Source organism: Abramis brama, assembly GCF_963993115.1.
Source record: "Abramis brama genome assembly, chromosome: 15".
NCBI classification, from domain to species: domain Eukaryota; kingdom Metazoa; phylum Chordata; class Actinopteri; order Cypriniformes; family Leuciscidae; genus Abramis; species Abramis brama.
In genome coordinates this window covers 18,510,661-18,526,716 of record NC_139977.1, presented here as the reverse complement: position 1 = coordinate 18,526,716, position 16,056 = coordinate 18,510,661, and the positions used below count along the sequence as shown (strand labels likewise).

Sequence of the window (16,056 nt, the reverse complement as noted above, 5' to 3'; positions counted from 1 at the left end):
TTCACCTGCCTCTCACTGTCACAGCCATTTTGATTTATGACAGACTCCTCTTGCAGACTTGTCAGCTCAGTAACATGAAATTCACAGTTTATCTCCCATGCACGGATGAATAAGACTACACCAATTTAAGATGTCAATAATGATGCTCTCTATGAATGTGCACAAACAAGGACATTAAATTGATCAAAAGTGACAGTAAATACATTTATAATGTTGCAGAGGAAATGCTGTCCTTTCAAACATTCTATTCATCAAAGAATCCTGAAAAAATGTAGCACAGGTTCCACAAAAATATGCACAACTGTTTTTAACATTGACAATAATAATAAAAAGACTATACGCAAGGCAAGTCTGAATAGAATGAATGATGCAAATTTATCAAATATAAGATAAATTCAAATTTTGCTGTAAAAACGACAATAGTGTCATTTTTCAGCTGAAGTTAGTTCAGTGTTGATTCAGTTCAATAACTGAAAAGTTCATCAGTTATGAAACTAATTCAATTTAGCTATAAGGTGGCAACAGTGTCATGATTCAGCACAGTTCAATGTTAATTCGATTCAGTTCAATAACAGTGTCGATGTTGCAAAATTCGTCAATAATGAAACTAATTAGCTATAAAGCAGCTCTACAGAAGACAATAGTGTTACCATCCAGCTCAGTTTGGTTCAAGTTTTGTTCTCATCCAATAGTGTCAGTGCAGTCAAATCGATAAAAAAAAGTGTCTTACTCAAATATAAAATTACTTTCAAAATGTCAATCATATGAGACTCTCTTTAAAAGTGCACATAGTTGCAGGGGTTTTGTTTCTCTCCATCTCACATACCAAGGCCGTTAAATTACTCAAACATGTTGGAGAGAAATCAGTGCCTGCAGGGGGGACGCTTGCCTGTCTGTCCAACATGTGACTTTCACTGACAGCAAACCTTTCTGGGCGGCCCTTCAAAGAGCTGGGTATTTAAAGCACAAAGTTGGAGCTGGGCATCCTGACTGAGCACCTCGGCAAAGACCTGGACCCCAGCTCTGAGTGCAGATATGACAGATTCAAGCTTGCGTATCAGTGGGGGAGCCGTCAGATTTGGGGCCACCTATGGAGGCAACCGTCTGTTCTCCGGAGCTAGGAGTGGTGGTGGTGTTAGCATGGCTCTGTCCCGTTCTCTCGGCTTTTCGAGGGGGGGTGGAGCAGGAGCTGGAGCTGGAGCCGGTTTTGGCCTGGGAGGAGGTCTGGGTGTAGGTTTTGGGGCTGGAGCTGGCGCAGGAGCAGGACTGGGCGCTCTCGCTCTCGGTGGCGGATTCGGCTTGGGTGCCGGAGGAGCCAGGGCAGCGGGGATGAGGGCTGGCGTGGCTCCTCTGAGAGCCCGTCTGGGGGGCAGAGTCTTCAAAATCGGAGGCTATGGTTTCAACCCGTCCTTCATCAGCTCTACCACTGCAGTGGACGCAGGAGCCGGGCCGGTGCTCAGCATCGATCCCACACTCCCGTCGTTGGACACGGTGCAGATCACACGCATGAAAGAGAAGGGGGAGCTGCAGGCCCTCAATGACAAATTTGCATCTTTCATTGATAAGGTGAGTGAAAGTTTCAGGTGGGTTTATTTACAAGCATTTTTACAAATATCATGCTAAGTTGGATTAATTTAGGATGAGTAAAAAGAAAAGATTAATTGAATACAACGTCACTGCTTTTACAGATAAGGTCCTAATGACTATGACTTTGTGGTTTCACAGGCCCGGTCTCTGGAGCAGCACAACGCAGTACTAAAAGCTAAGATTTCTATGTTTACTAACCCAGAGCAGGGAGGACCTGCGAGCAGTTCCATCCTTCTGACCTCTGCCATCGGAACCTATAAATCTCAGATCGACAGCCTCACCGCTACTAAAGAGGCCATCATTGCTGAGATTGAGCACTATAAAGGCATTATTGAGGATGTTCAAGTCAGGTGAATCTCTCACTGCAGCAGAAGAAATGCACATTCATGTATAAAAATATCTTTCAAAAGTTTGGGGTCAGTAATATATATTTTTTTTTTTTCAGATTTTTTATTCAGCAACAATGCATTAAAAATATATCGAGAGTGACAGTAAAGACATTTATAATCTTTTAAAAAAAAGTTGTATGTTCTTTTGAACTTTCTATCAAACAAAACTCTCAGAAGAATATTAAGCAGCACAACTTTTTGTTTAGCATTGATAACATTAAGAAATATTTCTTGTGCATCAAATCATGTTTCTGAAGGATGACACTGAAATTCAGCTTTGCCATCTCAGGAATAAATTACATTTGAAAATACAGTACAATACATTTTTAATACAGTAAAAAACCCAAATACCCCAAACTTTTGATCAGTAGTTAAAAAAATATAATTGATTGCCCCAACATTAAAGCTAATTTTAGAAGCACTTTCATTCAATTTAAATTTTCATTACATTTCAGTGGACATTTTTTATTATATTCTGCTTAACTGCTATTCGTTTAGTTCTGCCTTCTTATTGGCACTTTGTGGTTTGATTTTAATACACTACATGAATCTAGTAATTGTACCATAATGAGTAAGGCATTTAAAGTTTCTCAAATTAGTCTGTATATCTTTGACCACCTGTGATTGTCACAGCCTTTTGGGTAAGAAAGTTCCAGTCAAGAGGACATCTCCTAATATACCTGCACATACTCTCCTCCTTTACTCAGGTATGATGAGGAAACCTCTCAAACTAAAACTCTGGAGCTCGATTGGACTGCATTGAAAGAGGTACGAAACACACATCATCATACATCAGGTTGTTTCCCATAGATTTACGGATGAACGAGTCTCACAAATTCTCCTCCACCAGGAAGTGGATAACCTCTACCTTTCCATCTTTGAGTTGCAAACCATCATCGGTGGTTTGGAGGATCATATTGCTCTGTCCAAGCAGGTGTATGACGCTGTGAGTCTGCAGGATACCTCCATTTATTTCAACATACACCTCAGTTTATTTCAGCACTGTTAAAATACACTGAATTATGAATTTCCCCAATGGCCTAAGCTTGTGTATATGTCTGTCTGTTAGAAAGTGAAAGAGGTGAGAAACATTGTGACAGGTGGTGTGAAGTCAGCAGTGTCTATCTCAGTGGATAACGCAGCCCAGGCCCAGGATCTGACCTCAGCGCTGACTGAAGTCAAAGCTCACTATGAAGCCCTGGCTCAACGCAGCAAGCAGGACGCCCTCCTCTCAGTGCAGGACAGTGTATGAAACCTTTGCTCTGTTATAAGCAAGCTATACTTGAAATATTAAAGCATAGTTCTGTCATTATTTACTCACCCTCATGTTGTTCCAAACCTGTATGAATTTCTGTCTTCTAGAAGAAGATATTTTGAAGAATGTCAGTAACCAAACAGTTGATGTACCCCATTGATTCCATAGTATTGTCCCCTACTAAGTCAATGGGGTACATCAACTTTCTGGTTACCCATATTCTTCAAAATATGTTCTATTGTGTTCAGCAGAAGAAAGAAATGAGGGTGAGTAAATGATGACAGAACTGTCATTTTTGGGTGACCTATCCCTTTAAATAACCAGATTGTATAGGCCAATAATATTAGTTAACATTAAACACTAATTATTATATATTATACCACATCATAAATATTTAAAACAATTTAAATATAATATAATATATACTTTTATAATGTGGTTCTAATAAATTCATATTTAACAATTAAACTAAATGTAATTAAGTACATTTAATATAAATGTATAAATATGAATGTAAATATTAAAGATAATTAATCCTGGCAAAATGTAGTCATTTTTGATTTACCTAATGCATTATTAACATATAGAATCTTATTGTAATTTGATGCTTAATATTAATATGTACATTATACGAACCTTTGGTGATGTCTAATGTAAGACTGATGCATCCTTACATAGGGTGACCACCTGGTTATTGCTCTGTTGCAGGACAGTAGATGTGATTTTGCTGGTAAATTTTAGTATTAGCCTATATTTCTTATTGTGGTATTGTCATTTCAAAAGTTCCCAATTTCAGTGGTCACCCTATCCTTACATGACTTTTTAAGTCTTACTCGATTCATCTTTAACAAACTGCCTCCCCCAAGCGGCGAGTCCTTGTATTGCAGGTGTAACGACATAATCGCATGTTTTGGGCCAGACTGAGATCCACTTACAGCCTCTTTTCGTTTGTTCGTCTATATAGCTCACCATGATGTCTGCATCCTCTCAGCCAAGCTCTCAGACACTCACCACAGCCAAAGAGGAGCTGCGCGTTTACAAACTACAGATTGACTCTGTGCAGAGGGAGATCGACAGGCTCAAAACTCAGGTGCGTATTACTCGGGAGATGAACGCTGGGTAAAAGATGTCAGGTTGCCCCTTTTTTGGCATTCCTGTGAATAACTGCTGCCCTCTCCAATGACAGAACTTACAGATGGAGTCTAAGGTGGAGGAGGCAGAGTGTCACTCCAGCTCCCACACGGAGACGTACCAGGATCAAGTTCTAATTCTCAGATCTCAGCTTGATGACCTCAGAAAGGTAAACTCAATTAAGACTAAATGATAACCATTATTAATTCAATAAAGCTGTCACTCAGACTCCACTAAATCTAAATGGGCATTTTCTTCAGCAAATTACTCATTACGGTCAAGAATATCAGGAGCTTCTCGCCAGCAAGATGTCCCTGGATGTTGAAATCACAGCTTATAAGAAACTCCTGGACAGTGAAGAGAACAGGTGAGGAGGTTTATCTTGAGATTAATGTGAGGTTTTGTTCACTCAACGATCACATCGTATCTGTCTCGTGGACCAGGTTGAGATCTGGAGGTGGTGTCACCGTGCACATGTCTAAGACTGTGGTCGGAGGAGGAGGAGGTCTAGGTCTGGGTGCGGGTGCAGGAGGTGCAGGCCTGGGTGGAGGTGCCGGTCTGGGTCTCGGAGGTGGATATGGGTTGGGCGGAGGACTAGGAGGAGGTCTTGGGGGTCTAGGACTGGGACTCGGTGGAGGACTGGGCTTTGGAGCAGGAGCAGGTGCAGGAAGTTCCTTCGGTGCAGGGAGCAGTTACATGTCCTCCAGCCTGAGCAGCAGTGCCTGTAAGTATTCATAAATCCTTTCATACATGTACACCATATGTGACCCTGGATCACAAAACCAGTCACATGTCACACGGGTATATTTGTGGCAATAGACAAAAATACATTGTATGGGTCAAAATTATCGATTTTTCTTTTATGCCAAAAATCATTAGGATATTAAGTAAAGATCATGTTCCATGAAGATATTTTGTACATTTCCTACCGTAAAGATATAAAACATTTATTTTTGTGAGTGAATGCAGCACAATCGCGAACATAAATGGACAACTTTAAAGGCGATTTTCTCAATGTTTCGATTTTTTTGCACCCTCAGACTCCAGATTTTCAAATAGTTGTATCTCGGCCAAATATTGCCCTATCTTAACAAACCATACATCAATGGAAAGCTTATTTATTTAGCTTTCAGTTGATGTATAAATCTCAATTTAAAAAATTGACCCATGTGACTGGTTTTGTGCTCCAGGGTCACATGTTATATACAAACGTGTAGTGTAGATAAACTAAAAGTTTGTAAACATTAAGAACATTATAATGTAAAATGAATAAGTTCATCTTTTCACTTTCACTTATACACCATATTAAAATAGAAAAGCTATTTTTAGTTGTAGTCTCAGGCTTTAGGACCTCACTAGCTTAACTCAAATGGTAAAAAATTGCATTTGCAAATTCTTTGATGTGAAATGTCAAGTTCGCTTGTAGTCACATTTTCCATTGTTTTCACCCAGTGTCATCCACTGTTTACTGAAGATTTGAAACCTCCACTCATCAAGCCACAACAGAATGCTGAGCTTCCACATATGGGCCATAGAAAGGAAGCCTACCATCACGCTTCATGAAGAACGCCTCCCAAAAGTTCACACTTTTTGACCGCCGTCACATATGTAACATAACGATGAAAGATTGTATGTTCATTTTGTATGGTCATTTTTGACGAGGGTCCAAATCCTGTATTCATTTAAACCCCATATCAAAATGTCAATATTGTTTTCGCAAGATTTTATTTTCATGCATCACTTCCTGCTACAATAATAAAATTTAAAAAAATCCATCCTGGTCATTACTGAGGAAAAACCACAGTGGTCTGTAATCTTTTCATGTAATAATTTCAATCAAATCTCAATTCTAATAATGATTAATTTAATAATAATAAAGTGTCTGTAAAAATATATATATATGCAAGAGTATATAAAATGTACATACACATTCTTTAAAAAATATGTATAAAAATAAATAAATATAAAACAATGTTATAAAACACTTTACAATAAGGTTCCTTTATTAAACATTAGTTAATGTAACTAACATGAACTAACAATGAGCAATACATTTATTACTGTTTTTGTTAATGTTTGTTAATGTTAGTTAATAAAAATAAAGCTGTTCATTGTTTGTTCATGTTAGTTCACAGTGCATTAACTAATGTTAACAAGATTTTAATAAAGTATTAGTAAATGTTGAAATTAACATTAACAAAGATGAACAAATGCTGTATAAGTGCAGTTCATTATTAGTTAATGTTAACTAATGTAGTTAACTAATGAACCTTATTGTAAAGTGTTACCACAATGTCTATACTAATATATTTTATATTTAGTTTGAAAAATATGATTTTATAAGTCCATTTACATGGACTTTTAATGAACTGAACTAGACCATATCGTTAATCATTTAACCCTCTTATCATACGAAATATCTTGAAATGAAGATTCTTGTCAAATTTAAGCCATTGTTGTAGTAAAAAAGCAATGTTACAAGATGCATAAAAAGCGGAAAAAACAGACCCACACACCACCTACAGGCTTTTTCAAATGTCATAAAGCTTAAATAATGAAACAACGCCCTAGCATTAAAAAAGCTACGTCTTGCAAACATTTACAAGCCTATATTAGCTCAAGACCCTCCAAAAATGTGAGTTCGTTATAAACTCAACCTTTTAAATCACATTCTGCCCTACTTCTACATTATTCTCTGTCTGGTTGCAATAGTTTTTTTTTTTTTTTTTTCACCGAATGCTAATGAAGGGGCTGCATTTCAAAGGTTTGACATTTTGTATGACTGCGTTTTGTGTTACTGTGGGTTTGTGGTGGTCTCTTTACCGGTGTCCGGCATGATTTTGCACGGATGTGGTTAGATTCAGTTTGAAACAGGAAACACTCAGGTTCATTCTTCTCTCTCATTAGTCCTTCATTCGACTTCAAACTAAATTCTTCAGAATGGAGATCGGTACCTCAGAAAAGGTAACAGCTCACCAACTAATACTTCAGGGGGGATGGGGAGGGGGGAAGAAGTTAGTTTTGAAAGTTGTCAGATAGGCTACTTTTACCACTTCATCACATTAAATAACCTGTTATAAATTAAAGAAATAAACTATTGATGGTTACATAACTTGCATTCTGTGGTTCAGTTAGCTGCTGATAACAAACTTATGGTAGGCTACTTCATCGAACACTATCAAGTTCAATCATCTCACATATGAATAATTCTCTTATCGTGATTAGTGCCATTGTGTCAGAGGGGTGAGAGCTGTATTTGTGGTAATGAATAGATAAAACGCTGCAATTTGTTCTCATTTGCTCACTATATGCATGTAGAAGAACATCTGTAAACCTCTGAAAGAATTCAATTAGATCGAAGAGAATTATATTTTCGAAAAAAATCTTTTTTTTAATTTTTTTTTTTATTATTGTTGTTTAAGGCATGATTGAAGTCCAAAGCCAGCAAGGAGTTGTCCTTGCCATCGTTTCTGTGGCTTGTCTTGGTTGTGTTTATGCTCTGTGTCTGTGCTGCAGAAAAAAATCTAGTAAGTGGTCTGACATTGCAACAGCTTTAGGAAAATGCATTATAATTTTTCTCAGCTGCTTTACCTTTATCTTACATAAATTTGTCCTTGTCGTCTGATTAAGTTGTATTTTTATTTTGAGATATGCATCAAGAGGACAATGACCTGTATGACCAAGATCCTTTGTAAGTTAAATGTTTTATCTATTTATTAATGTTCACTAAATATTAATTCAACTACGTAATATAATGAATATATTAAATAATATAAATTATAGACATAAATATATATATATATAAATATATAACTTATAATATATATATATATATATATATATATATATTTATATATACATATATATGTGTATATATATATATATGTGTGTGTGTGTGTATATATATATATATATATATATATATATATATATATATAGTATAAGTTATACAAGATTCAACTCATTTTTAAAATAATACTTTTAATGTGATTTGATTTGAAACGATTTGAGAAGTTGATTGTACTTAAAAATTTAAGGCAGCCACACTTTTTTACAGTATACACATATGCATATATATATATACATATACACATTTGCATATATATATATGCAATGTGTGCTTACAAATAATGGATACTATTATTATAAAATAAATAATAATAATACTATTTATATATTTTTTTGCTTTCAGTAATCTAGACGGTGAATTTGATGACAATAGACGGTCTAACACGGGTAAACTACGTCCACTTTCATCACATTCTGAAGAGAAAAACGTCTTATTTAGGACTTGAACATTAGTGTTTTTCACACATTTTCTGTCACAGGAAAGCTGAAATTCAGAATGCGCTCTTCGTTATCCATGAATGAGATTTTATTCCTATCTTGTCTATTTTTTTTAGTGATTAGACCAAACCATAGAGAGCCGCCTTCAACCTCAAGGTGAGGTCTTTTGAACAATAACCAATGCACTACTTGCTGTTGAGTCGTTCAGTTTTATTTACTGTTATATTCACATCCACTTTACTCTTTATCTAAAATACCATATTATTTTGGATGGGGAAGGGGGATGTTCTTGTACATAACTGAAAGCCATCAGAGGCATTAATGATTCAATTAACAAAATGAACTGTCTTTTCTGATTAGTCATGATAGAAAGATCAAAATGAAGAAAACGTTACAGATGTGTTAAATGTATTTTCACAGGCAATCAATGGCGAACATGCGTGCGAATAGTAAGGATTTCCTATTTAAATTAGCAAAGTTTGAACTCATCTCTATGGTACCAATTTAGAGCAGTTCTTTCAATATGTTGTTGATATGTAATAATTTGGGTTATTTCAACTGTTTTCCAGCAGGTGACTTCCACTGCAGTTATCAGAACCTTACAGATGGTAAGAGTTATTGTTAATGCGATCTTAAGACGTCACTTATAAATGAATGGCATTTTTAAATATGAACATGTAGCCTAAAGTAATGCGTGTTTTTGCTTCTGCAATAGAACAGGGCATCTTGGAACCAACATATGTGTGAGTGTTGTTTTTCATAATGGTTATGTGAGGAAAACAAGTCAGATACTAATCAAAGACTTTGGTTTACAAAAGCTTAGCTTGCTCAAAATTATGCTAGTCTATATTTGATATGCTAACATGCCTTTTTATTTTTATAGGGACCCAATTCCAAATTCAATTTATGCAAACGACGACGATGATGCAGGTAAATATGTGCTGATAACCGTTGAGCACTGTTCGCTTTCTTCAGAAAAATTAGGTCAAGTGACATTTTAAACTGGATACCTCTGAACCGGTGGTGTCAAAAAGCAGTTGATGATAAATGAGACAAAAATGAATGTCTATTTCAAAAGAGGTCACAAGTCACACACTGAAAATATAGAACATACACAGTAGGTGCATGATACACTGCACAAATGGATGACAAGATGCTTAAAGTAGTTCTTTTAATAAAAGGTCGCATCACGTTCCATACAGGAGGATACGGGAATGTTTTTCCAACAAAAGACATGCAGCATGACTCAGGTTGGTGTTTTCAGCAAATAATAATGTTCAAAATCACAATGTCATCCAGGGCTCAACAATAATTACTTTTAGAATTTATTTTATTTGTTTATTATTCGCTAGCTTGACTGTACTTTGTAATTGCCATGACTTTCAATGTATATGTATATATATATTAATGTACACGTGTTACCTAAGCTTTTTGTGTGCCATTACATATTACTGTACCATTACAATTAAAAAAATTGTTTATTGTGGTATTTGGCATTGTTTCACCAGACAGCTGTAGTTATGAAAACATTAAAAATGATAGCGAGGAAGGTAATATGTTCATTTTTGGTTTGGTTGATAAAATATTTCTATTTATTCATGAGACGGCACCACTCACTTTGTTCTTTCCCTTTTATACAGATTCAGAATCAGAATACGTGAACGCACCAAAAAGAGAAAGATATGTATCAGAATGAAATGAGGTGAGAATCTTTTTAATTTTGATTTTCACATTAGATCTTATTTTTATGTTGATGTGCATTTACTGTAAAGTAAAATGTAAAGTTTTAATGTCAATTAATGTTTAGCTCTGCTGATCGATAAACAATGGTTCAATTCAGCTTTAGTGAACAAATATGGACTAGTGCTATACAACTATTACAAGACCGTTTAAAATACTTCACGCCACAGAGCAACTAAATGTGTTAATGCATATCAAGAGCTTTTTTAAGCCTGCTTCATAAAGGTGTGACAGATGAGTCAGAAGAGTAACCTGTCCTTTCTGTCACAAGTTAAAACAAAAAAAGTACTGGGGGCGAAAGGTACGTTTTAGTGGGGGAACATTAAATACAAACAAGTCTTATGTCTAATTTGGTGTCTGCAACTTGATAATACTTTTTCCTCCTAGCTCTAAAATTGTCATTGGCTATGTTGAAAATGAAACCTCTAAAACTATCACTTCTTCTGCTGTTCTTTTTCTAACATATGTTACAACAAGGAAAGTTTTTGTTGGAATGAAGTTAATCATGATTTATAAATATAAATTTATAAAATTCTTATTAGGTAAATGGAATTAGTTCTACTATGTTGCACCTTGTGACACCAAAAACAGGGCCTTGAATCATTCACAAGCATCAAAAGGATTTTTTACATTTTTATTACTGCAACTTGTCGTATTTGTATAATTATTCGACATATAAAAGTTCTGGAGATTAAGAAGAATGAGGAGAAGTGTGATTATTTGGTAACATCTCTTGTCTTTAGCTTGCATCAGGTGCAGCCGTCTTACTGCACAGTCGACCCAACAGACCAGCCATCTGTAACAGAGAGTTCACCCCTTCTGCCACTTTCATATGCGTGTAGCCGATTTCCTGGGGAATCAAATGTACGATTGCAGTGTGATTCAAATAAATATTGTTTTATCTCTGTACCATCACTGTTATCTAACACTCATGGCGTAATATAAGAAAATAAATGACTGAGTGCCTCTTTAAAGTTTAAAGCTTCTTATGGAGACTCTACAAGGGCAATAAATACCTTAATATATTCCAGCTTCAAATATTCTGCCATCTGAAAGGTCTTGCACACTCTAAAGATGTTTCCGATTATGTCCTCCGGTGAGTATCCTAATGACCACAGCTGCTCAATAACCTGTAGAAAGAAGCATTAGTTTTGTCTAGTGTCTTCTCAAAAGGATACGGAATACTTTCAAGGGCAAATGTTTAGTGATACCTTGTAGGCTTCATCAATGTTGGCGTTGACGCAGTGTTCTAGCATGCTTTTAACCAGCAGAGGATGTGGCTCGTCACACACCTGCACAAGCAACACTGTACTTCAACACATTTTTATACTGAAATGATTTCCACGCATTAGAATTTATACTGAAATGATTTTCATGCATTAGAAAGAAAACTCAAATAAAATCTATCCAAAAATACCTTGAACACATTTTCACTGTTGATGTAACCAAATCCAGAATTTGTTGACTGCAAGTTATTCAGAGCCTAGATTAAAAAAAAAAAAAAGAAATAGGGAAAAAAGTGTGTATACAATAATCATAATAATAGTAAAAAATATTAAAATGGTAGGTAAATAGTAATATATAATATATATAAATAAAAATTAATTATTAACATTATTAATATTTATTATTATCATTATTAAAGTTAATCTAAAATGCAAATAATTGACGTTATGTATATTAATATATACATAAAAAGATAATAGACCTGACCTGTCTCATGTCCCCTTGAGCGGTGAAGATGATGGCCTCAAGGCCGTCGTTGGTGACGTGCAAGTTCTCCTTCTCTACCACCTCCGTGAGACGCATCATGATCTGGTCGTCTCGGAGTTTGCTGTAACGCAGAACAGCGCAGCGGGACTGGATGGGCTCTGCGACACAATGATAGGATCATCTGAAAAACCTCTCTATTATGCGTGTGCTCCAATGTACTTTTTGGAACATGTTTAAATGACAATTATTATAAACTGCATGATGTTATATCTGTGGCACTTCGCTCACCAATGATCTTATCTGATGCATTACATGCCAGAGCAAAGCGTGTGGTTTTAGAGTAAATCTCCATGGTTCTTCTGAGAGCTTGCTGAGCTCCATCTGTCATGCTGGTTTAGAAATACAAAAACATACTTGCATAAAGCATTTTTATACATTTAATAATTTAAAAAAATATTAATTTTTAATAATAATGCACCAACATTTTGGTCACTGAAAATTATCGACCGAAAATGTCCTTTAACACATGCCATGCCGCCCCCGCCCCACAATATTTAGCGCTCAGGTTTCAGTCAATATATTGCTATTTAATTGTTGCGAGCAGGACGAGGCCCGTTCTCTCGCGACCCTCGGCCTCGCCCTGCTTGCAACATTCATATTTTAATGTATAGTTTAGTTTTATTTAAAGTTTGAAAAGGCAGGATATTGCAGCACAAAACCCTGAAATGTGTCAAACATAAAACATACTCAAAACAATCTTATGAATCTGATTTAAAACAAATTTAAAAAACAGGTGAAGTAAAGTAATAATAATATCATCGATTTCTGTGAGGTAGTACAGACGCACAGAAAAAAAAAACTCAAATACATCAGGATTCATAAAATCAAGCACATGTATGTTACTTGTAAAACAATTTAAGAGCACATGGAATAAAAGAAAGTTCATGTCTTTTTGTTTTACTCCTGGGCACAACAAATTCCCAGCGCCGCCGTAGTAAATAAGAAGGTGTGGGAGCCACAGACAAAAAACAATGCAGAAGAAAAAAATTTTTTGGTGTGTTAATTTTAATAAAGTATTTTATTGGCTTGTATGTTTGTTTGTTTTTTGATTCATTCAAATTACTGAGTTAAATTTAAAAAAAATATAGAATTATACAAAGAAAAACTAATTTAAAATAAGAAATTAATAACTTTTAAAAAAAATGAGGTAATTTTCAATTTTCAGCCAAGTACATCAATAATTTTCGGTTTCAGCACAGAATTTTCATGTTGGTGCATCACTAATATTTTTTTTCCCCTTAAAAATCAATATTTTTAATAAAAATACTTCTGTTACCTGTCAGCCTCATCCAAGATTATGATCTTGTGTCGACCTTTAGGGAGAGTGACCTTTTGCTGGGCAAACATTTTAATCTTGTTTCTTACAACATCAATACCACTGAAATGAGTAATATACAAACAAATATAAAGAAACACGTTAAAAAAAGAATATGATCACCCAAAATATCTGCAGAAAAGCAGTTTGAAAACAGTCATTGCTCTCCACTTACAATCCCTTCACCTTAAGTGTTTCTTACCGGTCATTTGAGGCATTCAGCTCAAGAACAGCATCTTTCATGGCCGGGCCAAGAAGAGCTCTAGCCAAACACAAAATGCTGGTAGTTTTTCCAGTACCAGGAGGACCCTAAATACAAAAGTGGTTATTGTTTTAATGCATAGTGACATATCAAATGTAAATTCAGATGGCACCTGGATGTGAAAGCATATTTTAACTTACAGCAATGATGATGTTGGGCACATTTCCTTCTCTTGCAAACACCTGCGACAATAATGGAGCAAAAGAGTGAACATGTCAACATTTCCAGAAGTCTATTCACTAACTTACATCAGGCAAATTATTACAGTACGTCGCACTAACCTCCAGTCTGCTGACAGTTTCCTCATTTCCAACTATTTCATTCAACTTCAGGGGTCTGTATTTTTCAACCCTGGAATCAATAACACACTTAAATCACAATTACGTATCACAATGAACATGAAACTGCAAAAAAAGACGAGCTTGGCAGTTCAGTTGTTGTAAAAATATATATATATATATATGCTGCAGGCTCGCTATCTTTTGAGACATGCAATTCATTTAAATGCCACGACAGCGCGCTTACAAACAGCCACAAACAGTACCATGGTAGTTCATAAGCAGTCGATGATGTTTTCGGTGCAGTATCATCCTTTTTAGGCTGTCCGTCGACTTGACTTTGCTCACTGTCTGTCTCTTTCATCTCAACATCCATGTTGACCGTCAGTAGCGCATATTCCCGCCACGACAGGAACAAAACAGATCTGACATGCCGTCACTTCCGGCAAAAGGAGCCAGTGACTTTTTATTTATAAATTAATAGTATTATAAAATATAGCCTGGTACTTAACAAGCTAGCAAAGAAAATGGAAAATCTGATACAAGTAATTAAATAAAATTGTTTAACTTCCTTTTTACGATAATAAGTGAAATCAAGAAGCACATTAGCTAAAACAATGAAATATGAACACTTATTAATATTTAAAATTAATAGATATTTGTATTTTACACCAAAATGTTACAGAACGAACTCATTACAAAAGAGACACACTTAACTGTTTATGATTTTACGTATAACAGCTTCTGTGATGTATACTTAGTGAACATATTATTAAAACATTATAAAATACATTAAATCAGTATTTTTGTCAATTTTTATTTATTTTTGTTGTTGTTGTTTGAGGTCTTTTGAAGTGTCTTGTATAAGTGTATTGTCTTGTTTTTTGCAATAATGCCACATAGCGTGCCATAAAAGACAAGACTTGATTACAATAACATATTTATTTTTTCCAATAATCCAAATGTATAAAAATAATTAACTTAAGAATAAAAAAGCAGATATGAACAGGAGTGAAGGGTGAAAACTCAATTACAGTGGTGTGTGTGTGTGTGTGTGTGTGTGATAATGTTCATCTGCATTTGTGCTCTAATACCCGGCCTTCATTTAGGTGTGGACATTTTCAGATTTATGCTGGAAGTATTTTAATTTAATTTAATTTAATTTAATTTAATTTAATTTAATTTAATTTAATTTAATTTAATTTTATTTTATTTTATTTTATTTTATTTTATTTTATTTTATTTTATTTTATTTTATTTTATTTAAATAGATTTATTTTTATTTTTTTGACAAATGAAAAATAAAAACCGTTTTTTTCTCTTTTCCCATTCATTTTTTTGTATATATCTTCAGAACAACCGAATCAAGCAATGTTGACTTGCCGGATAAAACCTGTGAAGGTTTGTTGAAACTCTGAACCTTCTGAGCATCTGTTGGCAACCTAAAGTTTCTCACACTGATAAATGGATCAGATTATCTCTTTGCATTCAAATCTAGGACAATGACACCTGAAGAGACTAAAAATATGAAGACGATAATACACAATGCCCGACCCAAAAACAAGTAGATACCGATCGCAACAAGATCTGTGTCTGCATGTAGCCTACAAATGAATGCTACAGATCTGTGGAGGCCAGTGCATGCCAAAAATGACACAGTTCTTGCCGTGGTGTGCAAGTGATGTTTTTCACCGTAAAACAATAACATTATGAAACCAGAAAAGAAAATGTACAATTCTGATAAGAATTATTTAATAAAATTGTTTATCGTCCTCTTTCACAAGGCACACATTTTTCTACAATACAGAAATATCAAGAACACTAACAATAGTTTGAAATTAATAATTTTCTGTACCTACACCAATATGTTACAGAATGCACACGGTGCTGAAACAGCAGCAGATAACAAGCCTAAAAAGTATTGGAGGAAAAAGTAAGTAATGACTGCTTCTGACCCAGATTGTTGGATGCATAATCCAAGATATAAAGTCGGCTAGGTGTCAGTTGTCAATCACACACAAATTACAGACTAGTAAAAC

At 35.1% G+C, this 16,056-nt stretch overlaps 3 protein-coding genes across 11 annotated transcripts; 2 read left to right on the top strand and 1 right to left on the bottom strand.

Annotated features, from left to right (window-relative positions):
* The first annotated feature begins 940 nt into the window (after positions 1–940).
* Positions 941–5,979, top strand: LOC311098043 (thread biopolymer filament subunit alpha). Its single transcript, XM_084138102.1, has 10 exons — positions 941–1,566; positions 1,726–1,937; positions 2,684–2,744; positions 2,827–2,922; positions 3,046–3,222; positions 4,196–4,321; positions 4,418–4,531; positions 4,623–4,729; positions 4,806–5,086; positions 5,815–5,979. The coding sequence occupies exons 1-10, from the start codon at positions 1,036–1,038 to the stop codon at positions 5,832–5,834; spliced, it is 1,725 nt and encodes a 574-aa protein (XP_083994228.1). The 5' UTR covers positions 941–1,035; the 3' UTR covers positions 5,835–5,979.
* A 1,163-nt stretch (positions 5,980–7,142) lies between these two features.
* On the top strand, positions 7,143–11,304 carry LOC311098073 (uncharacterized protein). Of its 9 annotated transcripts, none has more exons than XM_084138143.1 (13): positions 7,143–7,326; positions 7,785–7,889; positions 8,011–8,053; positions 8,555–8,598; positions 8,766–8,805; positions 9,070–9,098; positions 9,219–9,257; positions 9,365–9,392; positions 9,533–9,579; positions 9,852–9,899; positions 10,158–10,199; positions 10,290–10,351; positions 11,133–11,304. In XM_084138143.1, the coding sequence occupies exons 2-12, from the start codon at positions 7,787–7,789 to the stop codon at positions 10,343–10,345; spliced, it is 519 nt and encodes a 172-aa protein (XP_083994269.1). In that variant the 5' UTR covers positions 7,143–7,326; positions 7,785–7,786; the 3' UTR covers positions 10,346–10,351; positions 11,133–11,304. The 9 variants fall into 9 exon arrangements, with proteins under 9 accessions (XP_083994269.1, XP_083994270.1, XP_083994268.1 ...); XM_084138144.1 differs by having other exon boundaries at positions 7,194–7,326; positions 9,222–9,257; XM_084138142.1 differs by having other exon boundaries at positions 7,194–7,326; positions 9,222–9,257; positions 9,831–9,899.
* Positions 11,010–14,442, bottom strand: rfc2 (replication factor C (activator 1) 2). The gene is made up of 11 exons (XM_084138113.1): positions 14,284–14,442; positions 14,021–14,090; positions 13,880–13,921; positions 13,680–13,786; positions 13,439–13,540; positions 12,391–12,491; positions 12,103–12,260; positions 11,807–11,872; positions 11,601–11,681; positions 11,406–11,519; positions 11,010–11,239 (listed from the first exon to the last, which is right to left on the bottom strand). The coding sequence occupies exons 1-11, from the start codon at positions 14,391–14,393 to the stop codon at positions 11,129–11,131; spliced, it is 1,062 nt and encodes a 353-aa protein (XP_083994239.1). The 5' UTR covers positions 14,394–14,442; the 3' UTR covers positions 11,010–11,128.
* Between the last annotated feature and the right edge of the window lie 1,614 nt (positions 14,443–16,056).